This window comes from Tamandua tetradactyla, chromosome 6, assembly GCF_023851605.1.
Source record: "Tamandua tetradactyla isolate mTamTet1 chromosome 6, mTamTet1.pri, whole genome shotgun sequence".
Classification (NCBI taxonomy): domain Eukaryota; kingdom Metazoa; phylum Chordata; class Mammalia; order Pilosa; family Myrmecophagidae; genus Tamandua; species Tamandua tetradactyla.
In genome coordinates, this window is record NC_135332.1 from 119,496,029 (window position 1) to 119,510,723 (window position 14,695).

Below are 14,695 nucleotides of genomic sequence, written 5' to 3' on the forward strand. Positions count from 1 at the left end.
ATGTAATAGATGTAGGTGAGGGCTGACCACGGCCACTAGGTGTGTCCTTGACTTCCGCGGCAATTGGTTCCTTGGGCTAAGGTTCATAAGTTGAAAAACAATCTTTAATGAGAATGATAAAATATGTAAACAGAATCTATGTACATTCTGTTTAACTTTATGAAATGTTCAACAGTTCTAAAGGAAACCTATGTCGCAATAATAATAATAATAGACATATATATTTTAAATCTTGGGAATGGCTTCGGCTTAAATGTCCTAATGAGCTCATGCGGTTCCTAGCTATTGCAGGATCATCTGCTAGATTGAAGACAAACGGGAAAAGATGAGGAAAAATATATCTTATCTAGAAATGAAATGTAATATAATTCAGACTTTAAGAAAAGACTTATAAGGATCTTTGAAAATCAAATCCCATTGTTACAGTGCACTTCAAACGTCTTTGTTTTATAGTGACTTGCTTTGAATATTAAAATGCTATTTCCATTTGTTTCCATTTTTTTAAAAAAAATTATTAGAGAAGCTGTAGGATTACAGAAAAATCATACATAAAATAGAGTCCCTATATATACTCCCTCACACACACACACACACACACACACACACACACACACACACACACACAGGCTTTCCCCATTGTTAACAACTTGCATTAGTGCAGTAACTTTGTTACAATTGATGAAATACTATAATTATACTATCAAATATTGTCTATTTACATAAGGTTTTTCCCCCTATTGCCAGCCTTTTATTATTGTTATTTTTTTCATGCATGTCTTTATTACTCATCTACCATACACTGGGTAAAGGGGGTGTCAGTCGCAGGGTTTTTCCAATCACATGTCACAAGATTAAAGTTCTATAGTTATACAATTATTATCAGATGCCAAGGCTACTGGATTACAGTTCAACAATTATGACGGGAGGCATCATATCTGATAAATGGATCAATTCAACAAGAAGACATAGTTTGTAATACACACCTAATATCAGAGTCACAAAATATATGAAGCAAATGTCAGCAGATTTGAAGGGAGAAGAAATAGACATTCTACATTAATAGCAGGAGACTTCAACATATCACTTTCAGTAATTTAGATAGAAGATCAATAAGGAAGTAGAAGACTTGAGTATAACTATAAGCTAACTAGACCTAACACTTCACCCATCAGCAGGAGAATATACATTCTTCTTTTGCACACATGAATCATTCTCCAGGTTAGAGTATACATTAGGTCACAAAATAAGTTTCAATATATTAAAGACTATTAAATCATACAATGTATCTTCTCTAACCACAATAGAATGAAGCTAGAAATCAATAACAGAAGGAGGACGGGAAAATGCATAAATATGTGGAAATTAAACAATGCTCTCTTAAACAACCAATGTGTCAAAGAAGAAACCACAAGAGAAATTAGGAAATTTCTTCAGGTATTTTCTTCTGGCTATTCTAATACACTAGAAATTAAAAAGGAAAAGGTGTCATATGACTCAGTGGTCATAGTCATTTGTTAAATCCTAATTTCTCAGTTACACTTTTTCTCTCTCATTTGATCTTTCTCTCAAACTTCAGGGATATCTGGGCAGTGACCACTCCAGCTTCTTTGTCCTGAAAAGGGGTGTTGACATTGTGGGGTAGAGGAATGAAACGAGTTGATGTTCTTAGAGAAACTGGTACTTCTGGATTTCAGGGCTTATCTGGCATAGGAGCCATCTCTAAGGTTTAAACATTTTTTTACACTGGTAATTTATACACAACTTAAAATATCCAATTTTATCACTTTCAAATATACAACTCAGTGGCATTAATTACATTCGTAATATTGTGCTACCATCAGCATATCCATTACCAAAATTTTTCCATCACCTCAAAGATAAACTCTTTACCAATTGAACATTAACTGCCCATTCATTACCCCCACTCCAACCCTTGATAACATTTTTGACTCTATGAATTTGCACATTTGAAATATTTCATATAAGTGAGATCCTACAATATTTGTCCTTTTGTGTCTGACTTATTATACGCAACATGATGTCTTCAAGTTTCATCCATACTATTGTTTGTATCAGCAATTCATTACTTTTTATGGCTCAATAATATTCCGTTGTATGCATATACCACGTTTTGTTTGTCCCATCATCTGATGGATGCTAGGGTTGCTCCCAGCTTTTAGCTATTGTGAATAATGACACTATGAACATAGGGGCGCAAATATCTGTTCAAGTCCCTGCTTTTAATTCTTTTGGGCATATACTTAGAAGTAAGATTGCCAGATCATATGGTAATTCTATACTTAACTATCTGAGGACCCTCCAAGTTATTTTCCACAGTTGCTACACAATTTTCCATTCCCACTAACAATGTACAAATGTTCCTATAGCTCCACAACTCTCCAACATGTATTATTTTCTATTTTTTAAATAGCAGCCATTCTATTGTGTGTGAACTAGTATCTCATGTGTGTTTTGACTTATATTTTCCTAATAGCTAATGATATTGATCATCTTTTCATGTGCTTTTTGGCCATTTGCATATGTTCTTTGGAGAAGTACTCAATTTTTGATTGGGTTGTCTTTTTGTTGTTGAATTGTAGAATTTCTTTATAAATTCTGATTATTAAACCTTTATTAGATAAGTGGTTCCCAAATATTTTCTCCCACTCTGTAGGTTGTCTTTTTCCTCTAATGATGAAGTCATTTGTTGTATAAAAGTTTTAAACTTTGACGAAATTCCATTTATATATTTTTTTATTTTGTTGTTCATGCTTTTGGTACAAAGTCTAAGTAGCCATTGTCTAACACGAGTACCTGAAGATGCTTTCCTACATTTTCTTATAGAAGTTTTGTAGTTTTTGTTCTTACATTTAAGTCTCTGATCCATTTTGTGTTCATTTCTGTATATGGTGAGAGGTAAGGGTTCACCTCCATACTTTTGCATAACAATATCCAGTTTTCCAAGCACTGTTTGTTGAAGGGACTATTCTTCCTCCTTTGAGTGCACTTGGCACCCTTGTCAGAAATCATTTGCCTATAGATGTGCAGGTTTGTTCCTAGACTCTCCATTTGATTCCATTGTTCTATATTTGTGTCCTTTGGCCAGGACCATGCTGTTTTGATTACTGTAGCTTTTTAAGAAGTTTTAAATTTGGGAAGTGTGACTCCATGAGCTTCTATCTTTTTTATGATTGTTTAGGCTACCTGGGACTGCTTAACCTCCCACATAAATTTTATGACTGACTTCCTTTTCTGCAAAGAAAAATGCTAGAATTTTTATTTGGATTGTATTGTCTATAAATTCCTTTGGGTAGATTTGATGTCTTAACAATATTTGGTCTTGTAATCCATGAACTAGGAATGCCCTTCCTTTATTTAGGTCTTCTTTAATTTCTTCTAGCAATATTTTGTAGTTTTCCATGTACAGGTCCTTTATAGCCTCGGTTAAATTCATTCCTAGCTATTTGTTTCTTTTACTTGTATTGTAAATTGAAATTTTTCTTCATTTCCTCTTCAGATTGAAACACTACTGATTTTTCAGTATTGATCTTGTACCCTGCTACCTTGCAGAATTCATTTTTTTAATACTAGTAGCTTTGTTGTGGATTTTCCAGGATAGGATCATGTCAATCGCAAATAGATAAAGTTTTACCTCTTCCTTTCCAGTTTGAATGTCTTTCATTTCTTTCTCTTGTCTAATTGCTTTAGCTAGAACTTCCAGTACAATGTTGAATAACAGTGGTGACAGTGAGCATCCTTGCCTTGTTCCTGCTCTTAGAAGGAAAGCTGTTAGTCTTTTACCATAATATATGATGCTAGCTGTGAGTTTGTCATAGAAGTCTTTTTTCTTTTATTCCTAGTTTTCTTAGGGCTTTTATCAATAATTGCTGCTACATTTTGTCAAATGCCTTTTTCTGAATCAACTGAGATGATCATGGCTTTTTTTCTATCCCTTCATTCTGTTATTAGAGTGTATTACATTAATTGATATTCTATGTTGCATACTTGGAATGAATCCCACTTGATCATGGTTATAATTCTTTAATCGTCCTTCTGGATTTACCTTATTAGTATTTTCTTGAAGAGCTTTGCATATATATTCATAAAGAATAGTAGTCTGTAATTTTCTTTTCTTGTGGTACCTTTGTCTGGCTTTGGTATTAGGATAATGTTGGTTTCATAGAATGCATTAAGAAGTGTTCCCTTCTCTTCAATGTTTTGGAAGAGTTTGAGGAGTATTGGTATAAGTTCTTCTTGGAATGTTTGGTAAAATTCACTGGTGAAGCCATGTGGTCTTCAGCTTCTCCTTGTGGGGAGATTTTTGATTATAGATTCAATCTCTTCTTAATGTCTGTTGAGATCTTCTCTTTCCTCTTGAGTCAAGTTGTGTAGTTTGTGTGTTTTGATTTGTTAATGCTGCTAGAATGCAATATACCAGAAATGGAATAGCTTTTAAAAAGGAAATTTATTAAGTTACAAGTTTAAGTTCTAAAGATATAAAAATGTCCAAGCTAAGGCAACCAGAAAAAGATACCTAGACTCAAGAAAGGCCAGTGTCTTTCACATGGGAAGGCACATCGCTGGAGTCTGCTGGTCCTTGTTCCCAGTTCCATTGCTGCTAGCTTCTGATACCAGTGGTTTACTCTCTAAGCATCTGTGGGCCTTCACTTAGGTCTTCTGAGACACAACTCTGGGTTCTGGCTTGCTTAGCATCTCATGGGAAGGCACATGGCAATGTTTCCTGGGCTCTGTATCTCCAAACATCCTCTACTCTCTCTGTTAGCACTACAAACGTCTACAGATGTCTGCATATCTGTCAACTCTGAAGCAGTGCTTTCCAAGCATCTGCATCTGAAGTTTCTCAAAAATATTTCCTCTTTTAAAGGACTCTAATAAATTAATCGAGACCTACCTTAAATGGGCAGAGTCACATCTCCATCTAATAAAAAGGCCATACCCACAATTGGGTGTGTCATAGCTCCATGGAAACAATCTAATCGAAGTTTTCACCCTAAACAATATTGAATCAGGATTAAAAGCTACCAATAGATTGGCTCAGGATTAAAACATGGCTTTTCTGGGGTAAATAATAGTTTCAAAACCTGGCTTTTCTGGGGTAAAAAGTAGTTTCTAAGAACTTGTCCATTTCATCTAGTTTATCTAACTTGTTGGTAAACAGTTGTTTGTAGTATCCTCTTTTAATCATTTTTATTTTTGTGAGGTCAGTGGTAATGCTCTGCTTTAATTTCTAATTTTATTTATTTGCTTCCTTTCTTCTTCTTTTTTTTTCTTCATCAGTTAAGCTATAGGAAAGTTAACTTTATCAATTTTTTCAAAGAACCAATTTCTGGTTTGGTTGATCCTCTTTTTGTTATCTTCAAACTTCGTTATTCCCTTCCTTCTGTTCACTTTGGGTTTAGGTTACTCTGCTTTTCCAGATCCTCCATTTGTGAGGTTGTATCTTGTATTTGAGAACTTTCTTCTTTTTTTAATAAAAATGTATAGAGCTATAAATTTTTTCTCTCAACACTGCTTTTGCTGCATCCTATGAGTTTTGATATGATGTGCTTTTGTTTTTTATTTTCCTCAAGATATTTCCTAATTTCTCTTGTGGTTTCTTCTTTGACACATTGGTTGTTTAAGAGAGCATTGTTTAATTTCCACATATTTATGCATTTTCCCGTCCTCCTTCTGTTATTGATTTCTAGCTTCATTCTATTGTGGTTAGAGAAGATACATTGTATGATTTAATAGTCTTTAATATATTGAAACTTATTTTGTGACCTAATGTATACTCTAACCTGGAGAATGATTCATGTGTGCAAAAGAAGAATGTATATTCTCCTGCTGATGGGTGAAGTGTTAGGTCTAGTTAGCTTATAGTTATACTCAAGTCTTCTACTTCCTTATTGATCTTCTATCTAAATTACTGAAAGTGATATGTTGAAGTCTCCTGCTATTAATGTAGAATGTCTATTTCTTCTCCCTTCAAATCTGCTGACATTTGCTTCATATATTTTGTGACTCTGATATTAGGTGTGTATTACAAACTATGTCTTCTTGTTGAATTGATCCATTTATCAGATATGATGCCTCCCGTCATAATTGTTTTTGAATTCAAATCTATTTATCTGATATTAGTATAGCTATACAAACTCTCTTTTAGGTACCATTTGCATGACATTTTTTCCATCTTTTCACTTTCAACCTGCTTGTATCTTTGAAGTTAAGGTGGCTCTGTTGTACACTGTTTATCATTGGTTCATTTTGTTTGCTTGTTTGTTTGTTTTGTTTTGTTTGTTTTTAGGTGCATGGTGCTGGAATCAAAGCCAGGTCTCCCACATGGAGGGCGAGCATTCTACCGTTGAACCACCCATGCACCCTGGTTCATGTGTTTTTATTCGTTCTGTCAATCTCTACTTTTTGACTGGAGAGTTTTTCCACTTACATTTAAATTAACTACTGATAATGCTGGACTTTCTTCTGTCTTTTTGCTATTTGGCCTTTGCAAGTATTATACCTTTTCTTGTCCCTCAATTTTCCATTAATGCCTAGTTTCACAATAATAATTTGATTTTCTTTTAATGTGGTATTTTGAGTCCCTTCTACATTTTTTGTATGTATTTTTCATATTTTTTGTGGCTACTGTGGGTCTTAAATTTAATATCTTAAATCTGTAGCAATCATGTTTGTCTGATTCCAATTTAACTAGTAGCATTTAAATATGCTGTTTCTATACACCTCCATTCCCCCATCTTTTGTTTTTTTGAGCTTGATACAAATTATATCCTTATACACTGTATGCCCAAAATTGTAGATTTATCATTACATTTAAGCATTTACATTTTAGAAACTGTAAGAAGTAAAAAGGAGAGTTACCTACCAAAAAGCATAATATAATAGTACTAGCATTTATGATTACCCATAGGATTTCCTTTACTTATGGTCCTTATTTATTTATACTGATTTGAGCCACTGTCTAGTGTCCTTTCCTTTCAATTCTGAAGAACTCCCTTTAGCGTTGCTTGAAATACAGGTCTACTGAGGACAAACTCTCTAAGCTTTTGTTTATCTGTGAATGTGCATTCTCTCCCTCATTTTTGAAAAAGGGTTTCATCAGATATAGAGTTTTTGGTTCATATTTGATTTCTTTAATTACTTTAATATGTCATCCCACTGCCTTATTTTCTTCATAGTTTCTGGTGAGAAATCAGAACTCAATCTTCTCGGGGATCCGTTATTCATAACTCTGATTTTCTCTTGCAGCTTTCAGAACTCTCTCCTTGTCCTTGGCATTTGACAGTTTTGCTAGTAGGTGTTTAGTGACTAGTAATATCTTTACACTTGTTCTGTTTAGGGTTCACTGGGGTTCTTGAATGCGCATAGTCATGTGTTAAATTTGGGAGATCCTCATCCACTATTTCTTTGTATATTCCTTCTGCCCCTTTATCTCTTTCTTCTCTTTCTGGGATTTACATACTGCATATATTGGAGTCCCACAATCTCTTTGGCTCTGTTTATTTATTTATTTTTCTCATTCTTTTTTCTTTCTGCTCCTCAGTCTGAAATATTCCATTTGTCTTGTTCTTTGATTTCACTGATTCTTTCTTCTGCCAGCTTTGATTTGTTGTGAAACCCTCCCAGGAATTTTTTTTTCAGTTATTATGCTCTTCGATTCCAGTACATCTGTTTAGTTCCTTTTTAAAATTTGTATCTCTTTATTTAGATTCTCATATTTTTTTTTATCCCTTATGTTGCTGATATCTTTTAGTTCTCTCTCTGTGTTTCCTTTATTTCCTTGAATATATTAAGGATCATTTTTCAAAAGTGTTTTTCCAGTATGTCAGAGTCTGTTCTTCTTCCTTGATAGTTCTGTATTTTAATCTTTCTTTTTTGAATGGACCATCCTTTCCTGTTTCTTTGTTCTATAATCTTTTGTTATACACTGTATGTTTTAATATTTCAAAGTGTTAACTCTCAGATTTAGTCCCTGAACTTTGTGTTCCTTGTGTTTGTATGCAGCTAGTGATATGACAGAGATTTCCTTGAGTCTTAGGAGCTAACAAAAACAAACCAATGCAAATAATAATAATAATGCATTTCAGAGTTTTTGAAAAGTTTTCATTGACATGTGCCATCCTTCAGAGTTTAGTTCTCCTACCTATTTAAACTCTCCTAGAGTTTAGATAGGTCAAAGGTGAATGTGAAGTTCAGGACCTTTTCTGCTTTTTTGAGCCTCATCATGTTCTGTGCTTGTGCTTGCTCCTGGCCTTAGGAATTCCCCCATTTACAGGATTTTGAAAGTTCCTCTACTCCCTGTGAAATTAACTTTCTGCTCCTCCTGGGTGTTCAATTCTATGACTTAAAGCAGATTTTGCCCAGGCCACTTTGACTTGATTGTTTCTTACACTGCTTCAGCTGTCCTTAAGCAGCTTCTGCCTGCAGTGCAAGTTCTGGGAGTGTGAGCCAGTCTTTCAGGCTCTCTGCCACTGAATGTGATAATACATGTATACAGATTACTCTGCTCCCTCCAGAGCAGGGCCAGAGACCCACAATTGAAGTACAGGCTGGTTCCACACCAAATTGCGAGGGGTTGACAAAGGGGCCAGCAAGCATAACACAAGCTTCTACTGATTTTTAGGGCTGTATTTTCTTAATTTAGTATTCACATAGTTATTGCAACCCTTTAACTGTTTTCTGGAGTTTTAAGGAAGATTACTCTTCCAGGTTTTGCTAGTTGTTCAAAGATTATGTGGAGCTACAGCAACCTGGAGTGTCTTATACCATCATCTTGGTTGACTAGAATCCTGTTTTCATTTTTTCAGATTTGCTTGTTTTCCTTCCTGAAAAGTAGGAAGAAGAAGAGAAAGATGTCACTCTGTAATGAGGAATAATGGTTAGGACAGTAATGGCTAGGAGATATTTTGAGAAATGAAAAGTGACTTTGCTTTGTATTAATATTATTATTGGACATTAGTAGAGTTTTTCACTTAGTAGTTTCTTGTTTACAATGAAAAATACACAGGGTTGATTTGGATTGTTCTTCTTCTAGCTTTTAGTGATCCCATTTGTATAATCACACTTGCAAAAGATGGAATCCAGAGAAAATAGAAAGTACAGATGTGCTTTTGGGATTAGTATGTAGTACTATTGGTAATGACAAATAATCACAATGGAACAAATTTAAAGAACAAATTTTATGAATTACTCTTTAAAAGAAAATGTTTTTATATTAGAATTAGAATTCCAACATATTTTCATGAAATTTATTTATGAAAATAACCTTGATTTTTATTAGCCTGTGTTCTATTTTAAATCACGCTGTAAAGGAATGATTAAATCAAAAATGAAATATGGACACGTTAACAGGCTTAATAGTCTTACAGATAAGATAGAAAAGTTTCTGTTATTATCTTAAATAGTCAGTAGTGAATTGAGTTGTTGCCTTCTTTAAAAACTGTGCTTTTTCATCTCTTGTTACATTCCTTTAAAGAAACTTAATATGCCAATTTAGAGAATTATATTTTTCAGTGTCATCGGTTGAGTTATTTAAAATTGACCTTTCATCTACAAATAATATAGGGGTATTTGACCTGACTAGGACTAAGACAGTACATTTTAGCCTATAAAATATGAGTTCACACTAAAGAAAAGTAGCATTTTGCTCAGATTAGAGATCAAAATCTACAAATTTTGAGCACTTAATCAAATGCAGCCTTAATGAATCTACCTATAAAAAGTGCAATAATGAAAATCTCTTTAAGTGGTAGCTATCTACCCCTTTCCTATAAATAACTGAATTTAATATGAAAACACATGCATACCGTAATTGATTTATGTATTAAAAGTTTATGCAACAAATTGTGTAATTTTATTTTGCTCGGTTGTGCATGGACTTGTTTCAAAAAGTCAGATTTCCTAAATTATGAAAACTCCATACTTGCTATTGAACTGAAAACTCAGAGAATACCTCATGATGCATAAATAATAATGCAAAGAGTAATCATAACTAAAATTATTTCTCTGCAAGAGTCCCTTCTTCTTTTTCTCTTTTTTGTTTATTTTCCTTCTTGTTCTCCTCAAACTTCTCTTTCTCTTCTTTAGGTAAATCAAAATATTCTGAATTTAGCCTAACTGATTTTTGAAATAGAAAGCAAGGATTGCCTATAATGAGGACTATGAGTTTATTTAGAAATACAAGGTCTCTCAAATTAAGATCCACACAAGACGATCTATAACTGACCCCCCTACCTAGCCAATTCCCTGGATTAGCTCAGATTCTCAGTATCCTCTGTGGAGCATCCTAATTCGTACTCATCCTAATTTATCCCCTGCACATCTCACCAACTTTACATCTTGTCAAGAATCACTTGCATTTTCTACCCAGCATATTAATGGTGTTTGTTCTTATCACATTTCATAATTGGTTGAATTTACATAATCTAATTAAATATGAGTGTTAAATGTTTTTTTCCCCCCCTATAAAACCCAAGAGAAATACTCTGGAAGTGGATAAGGGCATTTGGTAAAATATTTTAAAAATTTTGAAAAAGTATAAAATATTCTAGAAAGCCTTTTCATTCAGAGAGCTTTTTAAGTAAGCTTTGACTTTTCCCCTCCATTTCAAAGACAATAGACTAGAAATAACAGGGAATGCATGAGATTTATGCAAAAAATTAATAGACTCTCAGTCAACTATGTATTTAAAGAAAAAAACCTTGGTTCTATAACAGAACACTAGCAAATGAGCTATTAAATGTGGATGTACCTTATTTTATGACTGTTTGTTTTAATTATTTTATTTGCTTAATCAGTTCAGTGAATTACCAGTCCTAAAATTTAAGAAAACAGGGTTTCTAATGAACTTGGTAATCCTTTTGAGAAAATATCTACAGAGAATCCTTCCTTGGCTATCTAAGTTGGAGTTAGATTAGCTCTAGCTTCTGGAAATTTTCAAATTCTTATTCTATAAAATGAAGATAATAATTTATAATAAAAACATGGATGAAAAACAGTTTTCATCATGAAAGCCAGCACTGATCCATTGCTAATGGCCTCTTGACGATTTCTGCTGAGATGCTTCCATAGCCTTTTCTACCTTAGCATGGAATGTCCTGACCTTACCGTGAGAGCGTCATAGGCAAAGGACAAGGTAGAGTGATAAGGTTGTGTATATCACTAGAAGGAAATCTAGAGGATGAAACAAGGAACTGTAAAACATAATGAGCATTTAATCAAACGTAGCCTTAATGAATCTACCTATAAAAGTACCATAATGAAAAGCTCCTTGAGTGGTGGCCATCTACCCCTTTCTTGGCAATGATGAAGGTAGTAAAAAGAGAAAAAAGATCATTTTAAAACTATGTCATTGCTCTTGTGTGCTTATATTCATGTTTCCTTAATGTCTAGCAGTTCTATGAGTGAGTGGTTTTCTATCTTTCATTTTTGTTCTATTAGGGCACTCCACTGGCGATGTCCTTCAGTGTTGGTTATTTACTACATAGATGAGAGAGACCGTGGGTTCTACACAATTTTCACCTTTGGGGTCCACAAGAACCATGTCTTTGTTATGTAACCACCAATGAGAACCGCTGCACCCACTGCTCAAATGGGGCAGGATTTATCTGCTGCCAACTTCTCAAAAAATGGAAAAAATATGGTTAGGCTTACTTAAAAGAAAAATAGTCCCTCAGACTTATCCCCAAAATAAGTGTGACCCTATTCAAATAACACCACACTATGTGGTGTTATAACACTATCTGGGCAATATTACTGTTCCAGTGATCACTTACTGAGTTAGTGAATCTGGTGGTTAAAATTACTCCTATCTTTATCGCAATTCTTTGTGTAATTTTTAGTTCATTTTAAGAGGTCAACCTTCCCAGATGCAAAGATGCAATGATTTCTAACCTAAAATACAATATTTATGAGGTTTATTGTATTAAGAGATTGAGTAAGAAGCACTATTCTGTAAAAATCTTTAACAAATGTGGAATAATGAACTGATAGTGTAAATATGGCTAGAATTATTTCTTGGAAGAAAAATAAATCAATGGATGTATCAGATGTAAAATATATTCATTTAGTACTATCTTTTACATATTACCAAACTCTAAATGGTCACATCTACATGTAAAATTTACAGTGTATACGTTAGAGATCATTTTACTATAGTTTAATGCCTAGAATGTAGTAGGTATCAGAGTCGAGGGAAATAAAACACTTCTTTATTGATGTCTACAGTGTACTAGGAATTAATCTTCCCTTTGGAAGTTAGCAACATGCAAGGGAAACAGTTGATACAAAGAATATGTTAAAAGCAGCTTTGGGATCACACCTAATATAGTTTCCAAAGTACAAATTTACTTTACACAAACATAAGCCTTGTTAGTTTTATCATACATGTGAGAAAACTTGGACTGAAGTGCTTATGTTAAGTGTTGATGCATTCATTAACTTACATTATTGACTTAGCAAATTTACAATAGTAAAGTCTCATCTTTTAGATTAGGCTGTTACGTGGTTTCAGTTCCCGAAATGAGGGAAATCACATTGTAATTACAGTTCAAAAACTGAGGGATTTTCTTTTCTATTTTTAATCCTTTTTTCAATGATATTTATTGTCTACTGGAAATCACTTTAGAAAATCATTTTAGTTCACTAAGCAGTAAAGATAAGGTGATGCCATGAAACATTCCAAGATTATCACAGGGAATTGCTATTGTATACCATAAAAGAGAAAGAAATAAGCAGAATGTGGCCTGTTGAAGGAGTTCACAGCTTTACGGCTCCTCCCCCTGCCGCACATAAGTCACTCAGTTACAGTTAACTTTGGATTATCACTCACAGATTGAAAGCAAAACAGTCTTCACGCACTTCTCAGGGACCGTGGTGTCACTTGTATGTGTGTCTCTAAATCAATGATGAGGGTATCGGAACCAATACTGGACATGGAAATGGCAAATTACAGTGAAGTTTTGGACCCAACTTACACAACTTTGGAGTTTGAAACGATGCAGATTCTATATAATTCAAATGGTGAGTTCTTATCTGCTTATAGAAGTAAAGAAAATAATGGAAGAAGAGACACGGAGCTTACCGTGATGGTAGCTCAGTGTTTCATTGCCGAAGATTCAGGGCTTACTTCTTAAGGCCACAAATCAGAATCTTTGCATCTTATCACAAAGTTTAAATTAATAATGCTATCACTATTTTATGTTTGAAATAGAAAAAGCCTAGTTCTTCATCATAAAGTAACTGCAGAATTCTGTCATGAGTCAGGTAGAGAGGTTAAAAAAAGAGAATAATTTCAGCAGCTACTTTATTTGGTGAAATCATAGTGATAAGTAACATTGGCATTTTGACTGTGAAAGTATATTTTCTATGTGATATTCAAAATAGCATATGGAGCAAAGTTTCTATAGAACAGTGGGGAATTTTACTGATTGTCACCTCCTTTCATTATTACAATTCTCAATTATTGCTGATGAGGAGCTGCATTTAAAATTACTATGAAGTCTTTGCATTGAATGAAAATATGAAGGGAAATAGAGGTTTAGATTATAAACTCTCTTGACAGGCTAATATTTAGCCGCATGAAGCTCTTGGTATTTATCTACTGTAACATTTTAACCTTAAATAAGACATGAATTGTTAAGTCTTCATGTCTTTTATGTAACAGTTTACTGTTGACTGAATTCTGCCTAAGTGAAAAAATTTTTCCAAAGTGAGTTCTAATTGTTAGAATGTCTAATATCTAGTAATCATGTATACTTTGGAAAATGTCCATATCTGTGTGTCTTTGTGCTTAATTTAGCGTTGAGAATCTATGTTGTACTCAGAATATGTTATTACTACTTTGTACAACTTGTCTGACTGGTATTCTGATTATATTTATAATCAACAAAAAAGTTTATTAATGTTAAGATTTTAAAAAATTGTTAGAAAATGAATTCTGACATTTTACCACAAGTAGGGTTAAAGTGAATCTGTAGGGCAACTTTTAGAAAGGCAGTGTTTGGGTGCATGGGTGGTCCAGTGGTAGAATGCTCACCTTTCTTGCAGGAGACCCTGGTTCGATTCCTGGACCATACACACTCCCCCCCTGCCCCAAAAAGTCACTACTTTGGTTTCTTAGTTGAGACTTGTCGACAGATATTTAACAGAGTTTCTTAATACGCCATGATTTTTTTTTAAAGGCTATAAATTACTAAGCAGTTGGGTTGTATTTACCATAAGTAAATTACTAAAATAACTGACTTTGGGTATTTCTAAAGTGCTGTCTAGTGAGTGATACACTTGTTTGTTTGTAATAATGTTTCTAAAAATATATAAGTATGCCATTAATTTAGAAGTGAGAGTTTAATTTGCTGTTCATATTTCAATATAATCTCACTATCAATCCTGAACACTTTTTATCTCCAAGTTTCTAATACTCCATTTTGGTAATGTTATTAAAAGAAATTTTGTTAGCATTTATATTCTATAATGCTATTGTATGTTTAAATATATATGTGTAACTCTCTATATGTTTATTTATATGTGACATCAAAGTTTTTTCAAGTTTTATCGTATACATGTCAATATCTATCTATTAGCAAGCAAAATATATGTGTTGTGAGAATGAAATATGAAAGTGACAACTTTAAATTTTATCCTGTGGTTATAAAATAATGACCTTATATTTATCCCACTA

General features: G+C 33.5%; 1 protein-coding gene across 4 annotated transcripts in view; it reads left to right on the forward strand.

Annotated features, from left to right (window-relative positions):
* Positions 1-14,695, forward strand: part of HNF4G (hepatocyte nuclear factor 4 gamma) — a 128,116-nt gene that overhangs the window by 91,228 nt on the left and 22,193 nt on the right. Inside the window, exon 1 of one of the 4 annotated variants that reach the window (XM_077167032.1) lies at positions 12,774-13,038. The exons of the other annotated variants lie outside the window; for them this stretch is intronic. Within the exon in view, the coding sequence (XP_077023147.1) occupies positions 12,903-13,038 (136 nt within the window). The 5' untranslated portion in view covers positions 12,774-12,902. Of the gene's footprint in view, positions 1-12,773; positions 13,039-14,695 lie in introns of those variants that run through there. 4 annotated transcript variants of the gene reach the window in all.